A 15,523-nucleotide genomic window follows, 5' to 3' on the forward strand; every position below is an offset into this window, starting at 1 on the left:
TGCTTTAATATTTTGGCATAATCTTTTAAACATTTTATTGTTCTTTCAAACATTTAAGACTCTTACTTAAAACAGTGCATTTGTGCTACAGAAATATCAAAGAATTGATGCCATTCATGAGTCTGCTCAGCCCTGTGCGTACGTGACGTTTTGGGTGGCCATCTCTTAGGGAGCTTCCTTCCTAACACGAGCTATAGAGGATGTCCAGTGCACTGGAGTAGCACGCCCGATTGGAAACAAAGCAACTGTCTCTGAAAGCGGCCTGCTGATGGAGGGGAGCCTTCATGCTGTGCTCCAAGACCAGGCCCTCTCCCTTCTCCAGGGAAATGGCACGGGTGTCAACATCACTGCCTCTGGAGGCTGAGTTGGTACTTAACCTTATTCTCAGTTCTGTAGGAAGATCTGAAATGATCTCCTGTAGATTTAGCACAGTTGATGATTCTCCAAAATTCAGAACCACAAGGAAGACTTTATCTATGCCGTCCAGCTCTCTTGTGTACACAACAGAGTGACTGTCGTCTCTCAAGAGGCAAAACCAGCCCCTGCTGAGAACCAGCTCTGTAGCATGGAGTAGACTCAAATCCTGATACAGCCTCAGTGCTGAGCTTGGCTGGGTCTTTTGGACCTGTTTTTTAAAAAAATATTGACATAAATGTTTGATTTTAAGAATTATCCACCCCCCCCCCAAAAAAAAACCTTGCTTCTGTTTGCCCTTTACACTGTCCAAATAAGTAAATAACTGCCCAATTATAAAGCATTTATAAATAGTTTGTCCTAAAGTCAATTACAAATTCCAATTTTCTTCGTGTCTGAGAATCATTTCAGTATTCACTGTGCACCCACATCTTAGAGCTGCAGGAGCCCAGCCTGACTCCGCTCAGGTCATTTAACTTGGAAGAAAAAGCCACCATCCTAGGGGTCTTGGACTTGGTTCTCATCTGTAAGCTGACCTAAAGGGCACTATTGTGCAGATGTGGATTCTCAGATCGCTGAGGATAGAAAGAACACTGCACACTGCAGAGTCTGAGATGCAAGTTAGCAAGGCTACTTTTGCTTGCTTTCTGCTGGCCATAAAAGATAGCTTTTGTCCACTAAAGATGTGAGTGTATTTTACAGCTACACAAACATACCTGATGTCATGCTGCCCTACCTTTTCTCATAAGCATTTCTGATACCTCATTCCCCCAGGTGTCATTGTCTGGCACACAACACTAAACGGGCTCACCTTCCTTCTGTTCCCTTCCAAGTGAGCACTCGCCCGCCCATCTAGTATGCTCATACGTTCTCATTCCCCCTCCCTTTTACAGTATTTATTTAAGATAGATTATCAGACAGATAATTCCCGTGTCAAAGGGTATGCACATTCAATACATAATGCTAAATTATTCGTAGCTGTTGCCAAATCAACAGTAATGTTCTCTCATGACACTCTTGCCAGCCGCATCTCGGGCGGGGCAGTTGTCGCCATTGTTACTGTAGTTCTTTTCCAGTAGATGCTTAATAATGTGTATTTAATGACTATCTCATGGATGTTTAATCATGTCCGTTCTGTTATCAGGCACGAAGTGTTCCTGGTCCGTGTGTGTGGCTGTCCGTGTTGTTGCTCTCTCAGTAGCTTAGATGACACACGAGAAGCCGCTTGGTGCCGCTCAAACGAGGGCCCAGGGCACTGTCCTTCTCGTCTCTCCGTGAACTCTCTCTGTAATCGTGGGTTTGTCTCTTTCTCTTTGCATTTCTCAAAGTACTTGTTTGATATATCTTGAAGCTTCAGCTAACATGCATAAAGATTTGTGGGGTTTGGTGGACTCTTCAATGCTTTTCACTGTTTGAAAACTGCATTTCTCTCATATACTGCTTTCATACTGAATTCTATTTAGTCTGCTATTAAATATTTCCAAGCCTACTTCTTTCTGAAAGTCTTTTTTTCTCTAGGAAATGCATACACATAAACTTCAGTTGCAAGAAGAATATATTCAAGGCAATCTTGAAATGATTAGGTATCATGAAATGGTAACCCCAAGCTACTGCAAGCATCTGTAGGCATGTTTACATATGGGGCCATGGACCATCATGTGCTGTATTTATATATGTTAAAAGTGTTCTCCATGGTGGCACAGACCTTTAATCCCAGCACTTGGGAGGCAGAGGCAGGCGGATTTCTGAGTTCAAGACCAGCCTGGTCTACAGAGTGAGTTCCAGGACAGCCAGAGCTACACGGAGAAACCCTATCTTCAGACCAAAAAGAAAAAAAGTGCTTTCTCTCACCTGTGCAGCCATTCTTTGCCCCGAGAGTTACATCTTAGTACCATGAGCTAATGAATTAGCTTCTGTCAGACAGACAGAGAGTCATCACTAACACTTCTCTTGCAAACAGTGCCATAGACAAGACCTTCCGTATGTACCATCTGCACATATGTGAATATGCATACATGTAAGAGTAAACTATTAAATCAGAAAGTATAAGCGTTCTTTTGATAGCTAAATTGCAAGCTTTCTTCCATTACAGTGGCCTGCAGTACTGTTAATTATCTGTGTCTTTTCTTTTAGCTATCTCTCATATCTGGATTTTGTCTTAACTAATCCAAATACTTTTACCAAGAATTCGACCCATTTGTATATGTCAGTACCTTCTTTCATCCCCCTGAAGCCTCGTTTTATTTTTTATTTATAATCATAGTATTCTTTTATTTAGATTTCTCCGTAAGAGACTTCTACCAGATTATTTGGTATACAGTCCCTATCCCCTGATAGTACACATTTATGTCTCCTAGTCCTTTAAGACCTAGTGGCCACTTTATAATAAGTTCTAGAGAAAGGGTAGGCAGGCTTTCTGTAAAGACGTCTGGAAGATTCCCATTGTACCTGGGAACTCTCAGGCACAGACATTTTAGTGAAGAACTAAATATGATAAGTGGTTTTCATGGGGTGCTAGTATACCAGGTCATGTTCCACCAAAAACATGGCTTCCAAACTCCTTACAAACTGAAAATTGCAAGAGTCTGTGATCGAGTCTAACAGTCTCTGTCAAGGTTTCCCACCTGCTCAGGATGTTGGCAACCCAGGTGAAACCCCATTCCTTGTTCTAAATGCATGTAACGTGTTTATCGGTACTTACATCCACATTGACGGTGTGGTAGTCAGAGTTTGTGGGTAGCCAGGTGTGGTTGGCCTCAGTAAACCCAGCGTTTGAACTATTGTCCCACTGCATCGGTGACTTGGAGAGAAGGGTAGTCTATGTTGAAAGACCAGAAAGGAAGCAAGGATCGAATTAGTACAAGAAATGCCGTCTGGCCCTTTCTGGCTTCTTCCTGATTGTCCCTTCAGCTCTGAACTGATGTCAGCACTCCCTGGCTTTTGTGATGGAGGAGCCTCAACATACACAGATAGGTCAGCATTGTGCTTTCAGTTCGAAAATAGCCAGTAATCTCCTTGATCAGAAATTCACTTTTCCAAACTGAACTTTGAATGTTTGGGAATCTACTGCTTTTTGTCCAAAAAATAAAAGAAGATTTTAGAATATTCCACTATCAATTCATGACACCCCATCCCCCTGTGATAAACTGATGTAAGAGAGCACTGACAGACGACCCTGACCATGACCTGCACCTGGCTCCTGCATCCACCCTGATAACTGTGTGGACACCCCCCGCACAGTGAACTGCCGGTAGGAAAAGTTTCAATTAGCCAAGTTTTAAGGAAAATGTCACACAAGTGAAAGCGAACTGCCCAGATTAAAAGGTCAGGATGTCATCTATCCAGCAACTCGACATGAGAGCCACATCCCCAAGCAAAAACACAGCCACACAAGGGTAACAGGACAAGGCAGGGCTGTGATCACTTAACAGGTCGAAAGCCAGATCTGAGTCCATAAGTAGTTGAGGGAGAGGACAAGGAATAATATACAAAGACAGTCGCTGGTCCCCTCAGACCCTGCAGGGTCCCTCGTTCTGTCCAAGAAGCTCAGTTTTGTGGCTCGGAAGGTGGCATCTAAGTGAGCTCCTTGACCACCAAGAAAGCAGATGACCCCGACTCGGCAGTGGAGACTGGCCGAGACAGCAATGCGAACAGCAGTGAGAACGGCTGGCCGTGTAGCGGTGGCCCACAGCTAAAAAGCCTATCATACTTACGCTATCATAGCTCTCGTTGAAGTTTGTAACGGAAATGTCTCCCATCCCGATTTCTTCTCCATAGTAAGTGATGGGCGTTCCCGGGAGTGTGAACAGGAGCATGTTCATGGCGTTGACATACTCACTCCCTACTCGAGAAGTCAGCCGAGGAGTCTCCGGTCCGCCAGTCTGAAAGGCAAATGGTTTTAAGAGCACACCTCTACACATGATTCCATGAAAGATTTATAACCCTGCTTGAAATGGAAAGCCAAGCTGAAGGTCACTAAAAGAATATTTAAAAAAAACAAACAAACAAAAAACCAAGCACCTCTATCAGGAAGCCCAGAGATGGGTCCTGAGCAGACCACCTGCTGTGTAACTGACCTTGTGCTACCTTGCTTGTTGTGCTGGCTAGTATTATATTGACATAACACAAGCTAGTGTCACCCGAGAGGAAGGAACCTCCATTGAGAAAATGTCCCCATAAGATTGGGCTGCAGGCAAGCCTATACAGCATTTTCTTACTTGGTAGCTAATGTGCAATGGCCCAGCCCACTGTGCACCTGCAGTGCCATTCCTGGGTTGGGGACCCTAAATTCTGTAAGAAAGCAGAGCTACAAAGTGCCTGTGCACCCCATTAATCCCAGAATTTGAGAGGAAGGTAGATCTCTGTGAGTTGGAGGCCAGCCTGATCTACAGAGCAATTTGCAGAAAAGGAGGGTGGAGAGAGAGAGAGAGAGAGAGAGAGAACTCAAACTAGGTTAAAAAGACAGGGACATCTACTGTGTATTGATTTTTGTTGAAGCCTGCTCCCCGCTCCCCCCCTCCCCCAGCATAACTATTGCCATTTTGGTCCACACCTGCCAGCCAACGTTACTGACACAGAAAAATAACTTGACTCAGAGCAAGGTCAAGCTGACCACATGCCCTGTTATAGTCTGAGGTTTGTTTTTCTTGGAAATTCCACAGCCATAAGCTCCACTTAGGACCAATCAAAATAAAAGGCCAATTAGAACTGTTTTGTCTAGCTACCTAAAATGGCTTGAGCTAACCACTGGGCAGCATTTTCTGCACCTGAACGTGAGCTCATGGTAAGTTTTGCCTCTATAAGCTGGCCCTGAGAAATATTCATGGTCACAAATCATTTTCCAAGTCTGGTCTGTGGTCCTGATGGATCAATCTCGGGGTGTGTGTTCAATAAACTACGCTTGCTTGACTGAGACTGGAGTTTGAGTGGTTGGTGCAGCGATTCCCAGACTTCAACTGTTTTGAGATTCTAAGAATCCAAAACCAGTTTCTAGAGGCAAAGTGGGAAACCAGGGGGAGAGCTCAGGTAGTTAAAGTACGTGTGAGCCCTGAATTTGATCCCAGCATCCATGCAAAATGGCAGGTTTGGCGGCACATCCTAGTACCCCCATCACTGGGGAGGTGGGGGCTATGGGCAGATCCCTGGGGCATTGATCAGACAATTAGAGCCCCAGGCCCCAGTGAGAGACCTCAAAAGTCGAGGTGGACAGACAAAGGAGCAACATATTCACCTGTGCACAAACACACACACACATACATGTATGAACATGCACACACATATATGAATGTGCACACACACCAAGACAAAAGGTAAGTTAGTTCTTACAAAGAAATTTATAAAACGCCGCATGATGACTCATGCTTGTAATCCCAAGGCATATGAGGAGCCCAGATGGCGAGGTCATGAATCTGAGATCAGTGTAGGCTACAGAACGAGACTGTCTCAAAAAAAAAAAGTGCATAATCTAAGCTGGAATTTTCTGCCATACTCTGCAACTCTGTATGACATATTTACCACGTGGTAAATGTTCCGGTTACATATTGGAACCTGTGCAGTTTACAGAAGTACCTGGTTCTCTTTTCTTCCCTGCAGCTGGGTCCAGTGGACAGACTGAGCACTTTCCTACCCCTCACACAGCAGTGTGCCAACAACTGTGTCCATTTCACAGATGAAGGAACGTGGAGAAAGGGCAGTATTCAAGTTACAGTATGCCGGACAAGCAGCATGTGGCTGAAAACTTGATAGCTACAATCTGGAAAAGGAGGCGGCTTCCTTTCCTTAAACGTGCTAAGATAACCCCCTTTACTGCATCTTTGGGAATCATTATAAAGTGATTTTCTAGTTTTATGGCCAGAAAATTCAGTCATCTATTGTCTCCTTCTCAGGGCTCTTAGCAATTGGGTAAACTTATTTCTCAGCTCGTCTGGACACAGTAAGTTCTTCCGTTTCGGAATTGAAAGAGGACTATCTTTCCCTGAGTGGCTCAAAGTGGTGGGCACAGACCCTCTTGACCTCACAGACTGAGGACAATCCCAGGCACCTGGGACACTAGAAACTGTCAAAATACTTTCAGTCACTGCTAAAACAACATTCCAAAAGCTGTGACATTAGGGGTACAGACAACTGCCAAATAAGGATCTGAAAACGGCTCCTTAAAGGCCACAGACCTCAGGTCGTTGGTGGAGTGAGGACCTGGGGTCAAAGTCCAGCACCACCAAGAAAATGAATCAATTTCTTTTAAAAGAATCTCCCAAATAAGGAAAATGTTAGCAAAAACTAAAAGTCCACATTTTTCAGAATGCTTAAAATTAACTAAAGGCAGTGGCAATTCCACTGGCAATTAACTTACCCAGCAAAGAACAGTGAGCTTCGGATCAATAGTGATTAAACTTTCCCTAATTCCCCTCTGTTTAAGTCCACAATATGCTCCACAGCCCTACAAGACACCACTAAAAACAGAGGCATAAAGCCATGCACGGGGTTAGGGTCCAATGGATGCTGCATTGTCTGGGAACGGCTACTGTGTCAACTTCACTGCGGCTCACTTTAGCTTGAGTGTTTGCCTAACCTAACTCAGGATTAACTATGCAAACAGCTACAGCCTCACTCCTAGTAATAGTTGTGAGAACATTTTGGCTTTGCGTGGCCATGACATTATAGCCCCGGAGGCTAAACTAAGGCCCAGAAGAACGAGAAGAAACAATTGGGGAAGGAGTTGCCCGAGACTCTGAAGAGGGTCTCCAGCTGTTCCAGGAAGTTCCAGGAAGGCCTGGGAAGGCTCTGTCTAATCTTTTTTCTCAGCTGACTTAAGGCTCAGTGCAAGTAGAAAGAGAAGACCGTTCGCCAGGAGTGGTGGCGCATGCCTTTAATCCCAGCACTCGCACTCGGGAGGTAGAGGCAGGCGGATTTCTGAGTTCGAGGCCAGCCTGGTCTACAGAGTGAGTTCCAGGACAGCCAGAGCTATTCCCGTCTCGAAAAACCAAAAAAGAAAGAAAGAAAGGAAGGAAGGAAGGAAGGAAGGAAGGAAGGAAGGAAGGAAGGAAGGAAGGAAGGAAGGAAGGAAGGAAGGAAGAAAGAAAGAAAGAAAGAAAAGAAAAAAGAAAGAGAAGACCAAGGCAGAGCTGTGAGGTTAGTGCTGGAAGTTTGTCACTATACACAAAGAACCCCTCGGCAGCCGCAGGAAGAGCATCAATCAGCCCATCTAAAGCATCTCCCCCAGGCTGGAGAAGTGGCTCAGTGGCTAAAAGCAAATACTGCAATTTGGTTCCCAAGCTCTACATCGGGCGGCTCACATCTACTTGTAACTTCCCCTCCATGGGATCCAACACCCGCTTTGGCTCCACAAACACTGGGCTAATACTCACACACAACAGACATACACACATACACAGATATGAAGCCTTTTTTTTTTTTTAAAGGTATCTTCAGTTACTAATTTACAAAGCAGAGACTTCCCTGGCCACACAAAACAAAGGACACAAACTTTATAGAACCCATCTAAGAGAGCAACTAAAGAACAAGACAACAAACACTACACAGAGAAAAATATCATTTCTAGAATTACCCTATTATACTACTATGTACCATACTATATTTTATACTAAAATAACCAGGTCTATACACACAGACACACAAAACCTGAAAGACATACAAAGTAACAAAAATATGGCCATAACATAAATATGGGAAAGTTGATGGAAAATGTTGCTAAGATTTAAAAAAAAAAACAAAACTAAGCTAAATTAAAAAGAACACAGCTTTAATCCCAGAGGAAGGTAGATCTCTGTGAGTTCGAAGCCAGCCTGGTCTGAAGAGTGGGTACTAAGATAGCCAGGACTACACAGAGAAACCCTGTCTCGACAGACAGACAGATAGACAAGACAGGCAAACAGAAAGAAAGAAAAAGAGAGAGAGAGAGAATATAAAAAACTAAATTATAAAAATGTTTAAAAGACTGTTATTGTCTTTAGTTTTATATGTAAAATTTATAAATGACACAAAAGACACTGAGACTTACTAGACAAAGCCTTTAAATCATGTATGTGTATGTGTGTGTTGTGTTGTGCATCCTAAGTATGTGATAGATAGATAGATAGATAGATAGATCCTATATATGCGCCATATATATATATACATATATATATATATATATATATTTCCAAAGAACTATATATATTTCCAAAGAACTTGAGCTGTATCTTAAGAATTGCAAGCATGAGAATCATGCCTCAACCATACTAATGTGGATAATTATGAAAAGAATTAACTAGGATGTTTGGACCTGAAAAGCACACTGACAGAAATTTAAATTTACCTAAAAGAGCATGACAGGTCTAAATTGCAAGTGGGCTCAGAAGGCTTGAAAACAGGTCAGCTGAAACAGCTAAACTGAAAACAAGAAAGAGGAGAATGGAGACAACTGAGCAGCACCTCTGAGACCTGTGGGACATATCCTGCACATGTGTGGGAAAGAAATCTCAAGAGGAAAAGGGCCAAGTGGTCACGTTTAAAAATGAGGACCAGGCCTGTGGCTGCAGGAGTTGGTAGAGAGCCCATGCTGGCAAGCATGGCAGCTCTGTATTCCAACCCCAGCCTCATGCAAAACAAGGCTTGACAGCATACTCCCGCCATCTCCGCAAAAGACCTGGCATTGGACATGACAGGGCAAGTAGACCGACCACAATGACAGGATACAGTCCAGGGCATTGTGGCATTGTGGATCTCTCTCTCTCTCTCTCTCTCTCTCTCTCTCTCTCTCTCTCTCTCTCTCTCTCTCTCTCTCTCTCTCTCTCTCTCTCTCTCTTTGTGTGTGTGTGTGTGTGTGTGTGTGTGTGTGTGTGTGTCAGGGTCTCACTGTGTAACCTTGCCAGCCCGGGAGTCTCTGTGTAGATCAGGCTTGCCTTGAGTTCATAGAGATCTACCTACTTCTGACCCCAGAGTTCAGCGGGATGACAGGGATGTGTCACCATGGCTAGCTGGCTCTTCACTTCCTATTTTTCTTCCTTCCTTCCTTCCTTCCTTCCTTCCTTCCTTCCTTCCTTCCTTCCTTCCTTCCTTCCTTTCTCTCTCTCTCTCTCTCTCTCTCTTTCTCTTTTTAAAGATTTATTTATTTATTATATGTATATGAGTACACTGTCACTATCTTCAAACACACCAGAAGAGGACATCAGATCCCATTACAGATGATTGTGAGCCACCATGTGGTTGCTGGGAATTGAACTCAGGTCCTCTGGAAGAGCAACCAGTGCTCTTAACCGCTGAGCCATCTCTCCAGCACCAGCTCTTCACTTTCAAGATGAAAAGGTAAGATAATTCTTAAAAGAAGGAGAACAGGATACAGGAGGATATACAGGAAAAACTTGTACAGCTGAATGCTTGTATGTATATTGTATTATTCCTGTTATGGTAGGCCAGATATTTCATATTGTTGCTGTAGCATGCCTGCCAGTCATTGACACAGAGAGCAACTTGGCTCAAGGACATGCTGACCACACGCCCCGTTTTATTCTGAATGTTCTATATGAGGTTTGCTAATCTTAAGAAACTCACAAAGCTTTACATAGGACCCATCAAATCAGAGGTCAGTATGAACTGTTAGGTCTGAAATATCTTCAATCAGAATTGACCACTGGGCATGAACTCATTGTGGGGTTTGTGGGTTGGTTTGTTCTTGTTGTTATTGCTTTGCCTCTATAAGCTGACAGAAAAAGATATCCATTATCATAATTCAAATAATTGTGAGCTATGTCCCTGGTCTGACCAGTATTAGAGTATGCATTCAATAAACTATTCCTGCTTAACTGAGATCAGTGTTCATATAGCTGTGTGGTGACTCTTGAACCCGAGAAATTACAAATGTCAAAAAGTTTTAAAATACTTGAGTGTGTAATACAAGAAAATGTAGTAAACTAAAATTAATTTCTAGCAGTGGGGGTTACGCCTTTAATCCCACCACTCGGGAGGCAGAGGCAGGAGGATCTCTGAGCTCAAGGACAGTCTGGTCTACAGAGTGAGTTCCAGGATAGCCAGGGCTACACAGAGAAACCCTGAAAGGAAAGAAGAGGGGAGGGGAGGGGAGGGGAGGGGAGGGGAGGGGAGGGGAGGGGAGGGGAGGGGAGGGGAGGGGAGGGGAGGGGAGGGGAGGGGAGGGGAGGGGAGGGGAGGGAAGAATGAATGAAAAGAAAGAAAAGCAAGAAGATGAATTCATAGTGAAGAGATTGTAAATATGTAAATGTAGTGTGTGACAAGGCACAGTGTCTCTAAAGTAGTGGCAGTGAGGACAGTAGACTGCTGTAGTGGTCAGGAATGTCCTGTTTCTTCACACTCAGCCCTCACTTCCTGACCTCTAGGGAAGGTTCCACATCTGCTGCCTTCACTCCCAGAAGAGCCTTGCGCTCGGTTTCTACCTGTGTGTCCTATTGTAATGTGTGCCCTTGCTGTGTTAGACACCGGCACTCTCTGGGCTTCCAGGTGCCTACAGGGCTCCATCCAGATATACTCTTGCTTCACCTCCTAGGAGCACAGGCTGTGTGTAGAAGGGGAAGAATCTTCTAGAATCTCTGTGCTTCACAGCCCCTTCCATGGCACTCTAGGCCACAAAAGCTACCCTGACTCGTAGCCTTCCACACTGGAAACCTGACTGCACTGGGATCATAAACTGCGAGATAAAAATCATGGTTTCATAGCCATCCCTGGGCAAGTTTAGTGAGCGTCGATAAGCACTCATTAAATATTGATCTAGTTGTGTGGACCATGTCCTCCCCTTCGTTATAAGAGCCCTGTGCTACACAGTTTCACATCAACTGGCACAAGTTACAGTCACCTGAGAGGAGGGAACCTTATTGAGAAAGTGTCACCATAAGACTGGACTGGAGGCCAGCCTGGAGGACATTTTTCCTAATTAATGATTGATGGAGGAGGTCCCAGCCCTTTATGTGTGGGTGGTGCCATCCCTGAGCTGGTGCTCCTCGGTTCTATAACAAAGCAGTCTGAGCAAGCCATGAGGAGCAAGCCAGCAAGCAGCAGTTCTCCATGGCCTCTGCATCAGCTCCTGCCTCCAGCTTCCTCCCCTGTCTGAGTTCCTGTCCTGACTTCCTCCATTGATGGACTACAGTGCAGAGTCTGAACCAAATTTCCTCCTTTCCTTCCCTTCCCAACTTGCTTTTTGGTCATGGTGTCTCGTCACAGCAATAGAAACCCTGACTAAGACAGGCCTAGTCAGAAGCCAGGACAGACTTAACCACTCACACTGAGCAAGGTCACTTAGAAACAGAGGTGTACAGTCAGGGTACAGGTGCAGGAAGTGTAACGGATGGCTGTGTGCTGTGCATGCGGGCTTACCATCCAATTGGGCCATTTTCCTTCAGGCATGTTTTCCATCCAGGATGTGATAACTTCATATACAGTATGCCCAGAGAGAGTGCCTATTGTGGTGAAGTACTTGTTGAAAGGAAAGTCGGCTTCCTGGATAAATGGCAAGCCATAGTACATCATGGTCCTCTCGATGCTCTCAGATGAGGCTTCGGCCCCCATGAACCTGGAAGAATTGGCAAACTTTGCTGTCTTCAGCTGCCGACAAAAGAGTGGGGACAACTCAGCAGCCACTTAGAGCTCACTGCAGATGAGATGTGGGGGCCCCTCACAGATCAGTGCAGTCTCAGACCTCAATTAGAGTTTAGCAGCTTCGGACAGTGGCAGTTAACACAGAAACAAGAGGTCGAAGTTCAGAGATTCAGTGTTTGTGGAGCTTCAGCCACAAACTGGACATATATATCACACATCTTTGCAAGGCTCAGGGACCATCACAGAAGAGGGGACAGAGAGATCGAAAGAGGCAGAAGTCCTGGAGGACTGAAGCAAGACAGCACCTCTGGATACAGCAGCTGCACGTGCGTACAGTCTCGCAGCGGCTATGGTGCTGACACAGGAGGGAGCCAGTCAACATTCTAACATGGAGGGAAAAGGATCCATCATGAGCTGGCCTACCCCTAGCTGAGAAGCCACTGACAGCAATGGCTGGTAGGAAAGGGAGAGTCCATTTACTTTAAGGGTGTGGCTCCTGGTATGCTGGCCACAGTCCAGTACATGCTCCCACATGCATGAATGTATGTAAGCGGCATACAGTGGACTCTGTGGATTATTTTTAAGAGGACATAAAGCCAGGCGTGGTGGTGCACGCCTTTAATCCCAGCACTCGGGAGGCAGAGGCAGGTGGATTTCTGAGTTCAAGGCCAGCCTGGTCTACAGAGCGAGTTCCAGGACAGCCAGAGCTACACAGAGAAACCCTGTCTCAGAAAAAAAAACAAAAAACAAAAAACAAAAACCCATAAAGTTGGGAGAGGGTGGTGTATGGATAGTGGGGTTGAATATAATCAAAATTACACACACACACACACACAGCACTGTATGCATGTATGAAATTCTCAAAGAATTACCATTTGTAGTAAGGGAGTCACATGCATAAATGCAGAACGTGGTTCTCCAACAATACTCTCTCTGCTTTCTGACTAAAACTCTAACGTCTTAAGCCCTTCTTGGGACAGTCTCATGAATCTACTTAGAATCTCCAGCCTATAGCTTCAGTAGCAAGGTTTCCCCTTGTTATCGATATGCACTCTGAAAAACCACTTAGTAGGATACGGCCACCTGAACTGTCCCCATCAGTGCTGCATTCAATGGCTAAGGTGGCACACTGATGGGGAGCCCAGTCTCCTCCCCCCCCTCCTTCTTTTCATTCTACTTTTTCTCAAGACAGAGCTCTCTGTGTAGGCCTGGCTATCCTGGGATTCTCTTTGTAGCCCAGGCTGGCCTCAGGCTTAAGATAAATCTGCCTGTTCTGCCTCCTGAGCACCACAGTTAGTATGTGGCGACTCTCTTCCACATCTGCCATTACTCCCTGAGTCCAGTGCCTTCTCCAAGGGGAGGGAGCTCTTAGCTGCTCTCACTCACTCTGTCAGGTTAGCTACCTAGTGATACAAGGTGAAACCTTTTATCCAGGATTCTTACCACCAGATATATCTCCAATTGTGTAAGATTTTGATGTTCTTAGAATAGCTCTATAGAGCTTTAACTGGCTCAGAGTTCCTACTCCAACGTGAGAAAATTCCAAATGGCCCAAGAATGTTTAGATTTTCATATTAGAGATTCTTAATTTCTAACTTCACAGTTTCTTACAGGCCAGATACTGTTGTAAGTGATTGAATACATTGTCGCCTCTGGCCTTACAAAGGTTCTCTAAAGCGTGTTACTATTACTCTCCTATTTATAAGAAACCCATTTCTGCTAACAGATAACCCCAAGGTCACCAGGCTACAGAGCAGGACCCTACCTCACTCAGTTCCTTGATCTCACAGCTGTGCTAACCACTGGGATCTGTCAACAGTTCAGTTGGAATGTTTGAGCCCACACTATCCAAGGAACAGAATCCCAGCAATAATGATAAAAATAACAGCTCATGGGGCTGGAGAAATGGCTCCGCAGTTACAGGGTCCAGGTTCACCTCCCAGCACCCACACCAGGTGACACAACTCCCTGTCACTCCTCCTCCAGGGGATTAGCACCCTCTTCTTGACCATGAAGGCACTATACTCACATGTACAAAACTCACACAAAAGGAAGAACTAAAGAACCACAAGATTGCTCTATGCACCATGGCACACATGCCCTGACACACACATTATATACACACACACACACACACACAAAACAACAATAATAATAAAATACAATTATAATTCTGCAGGTCGTTTTAGAATCTAACTTGGGCCTGTGGTTACCGGTATCTGCCAGGCTCCCTGCTGTACTGGTTCATGGTCTGCCGGAAGTCTCGGACGATGTCATGCATTCCCACCTGAGTAGTGGTGAAGTCATGGTACAGCTCTGAGTATTGGGTCACCGTGTCCTTGAGAAAGCAGGACAGCGAGATATTAGCCCCATTTCACACCTACACAGGCCCCACGCCTTGCAGGACGCCGTGGACTAAGGAGATACTTGCCCAATGGTAGTTCTAGAAACTTTGGTGCACAAGAGGCTCACAATCCTTAATGTTGCATTAGTTCTTCTATCGGTAACTTTTTAAGAAATTAGTGAACAGGGTTAGGAGGGGTGACTCAGCAGCTAAGAGCACTGGCTGCTCATCCAGAGGACCCATGTTCAATTTCTAGCACCCACCTGGCAGCTCACAACTGTCTGGAACTGAACTCTGAGGTTGGACACCCTCCCAACATACATGCAAGCTAAAATACCAGTGGTCAGAAAGTAAAAATAAATTATTAAAAAAAAAATCTAGTGAACAGTAGTGTTTATCACCCATTTTAGCAAACTAAATTATACCAGATATCAAAACTCTAATTACAAAATCCCTGTAAATGTAACTGCATAACTGCTTCAGACATTCTTGCTGAAGGCAGAGGTGGCTGCACATCTCCACCGCATCTGCTTCCAAGACATCAACATTTAACTCTTTCCTTGCCGTTTCCACCCATCATTATTACTCTTAGGCTATCTAAGGGTATCAGCGACTAATTGATCAATCGTTTCCTAGTAGTCGTTGCTACACGTCCATTCCCCAGGACTAGAAGAGTCAAAAGACTACAGCTCACGTGACCTAAGGCCCTGGGATGGACACAGACTGGCTGAGCCGCCCCAACCTGACGTGTGGCCTGTTCAGTGAGCGCTCTTTGAGTAGGTGAACTTCACCTATGAAGACGAAAGGGTTTGATGGGGAGGTGGGTGTTTTAACCATGGGGTTTTCCTAATGTCTCACACCCTTCAGATGCTAGAGTCGCCTTGAAGACAGATTACATCACGTTACATTACAATCAGCAACGTAGCTTCAAGGTCTCTCCAAGAGACAACTAACGCTCTTTGAGAAAACCAGCTAACACTGCCTCTTGTCTTCAGTTTTCTGCCTTACCAGAAGTTGTGAGCAAAAAAATATATAGTAATAATAATAATAATAATAACAATAGTAATAGTGGGCTTAATTCTAACCTTTGCTTAATGACATTATCTTACAATCAACTGTTCTTTAATTAGGTATGTAGGTAGGTAGGAGAGTAGATAGGTTGATAGGTAGCTGATTAATTTAATGAGTGATAAGAATGCATAT

At 44.6% G+C, this 15,523-nt stretch overlaps 1 protein-coding gene across 1 annotated transcript in view; it reads right to left on the reverse strand.

The window, feature by feature from the left end:
• Positions 1–5: 5 nt before the first annotated feature.
• Positions 6–15,523, reverse strand: part of Slc3a1 (solute carrier family 3 member 1) — a 35,427-nt gene continuing 19,909 nt past the window's right edge. The window contains exons 6-10 of the mRNA XM_021185737.3: positions 14,190–14,314; positions 11,755–11,950; positions 4,128–4,295; positions 3,116–3,232; positions 6–625 (exon numbers count right to left, since the gene is read on the reverse strand). Coding sequence (XP_021041396.1) covers positions 182–625; positions 3,116–3,232; positions 4,128–4,295; positions 11,755–11,950; positions 14,190–14,314 — 1,050 coding nt within the window. The 3' untranslated portion in view covers positions 6–181. The remainder of the gene's footprint in view (positions 626–3,115; positions 3,233–4,127; positions 4,296–11,754; positions 11,951–14,189; positions 14,315–15,523) is intronic.

The sequence above is a fragment of the Mus caroli genome, unplaced genomic scaffold, assembly GCF_978045245.1.
Source record: "Mus caroli unplaced genomic scaffold, Mus_caroli_1 scaffold_18, whole genome shotgun sequence".
NCBI classification, from domain to species: Eukaryota; Metazoa; Chordata; class Mammalia; order Rodentia; family Muridae; genus Mus; species Mus caroli.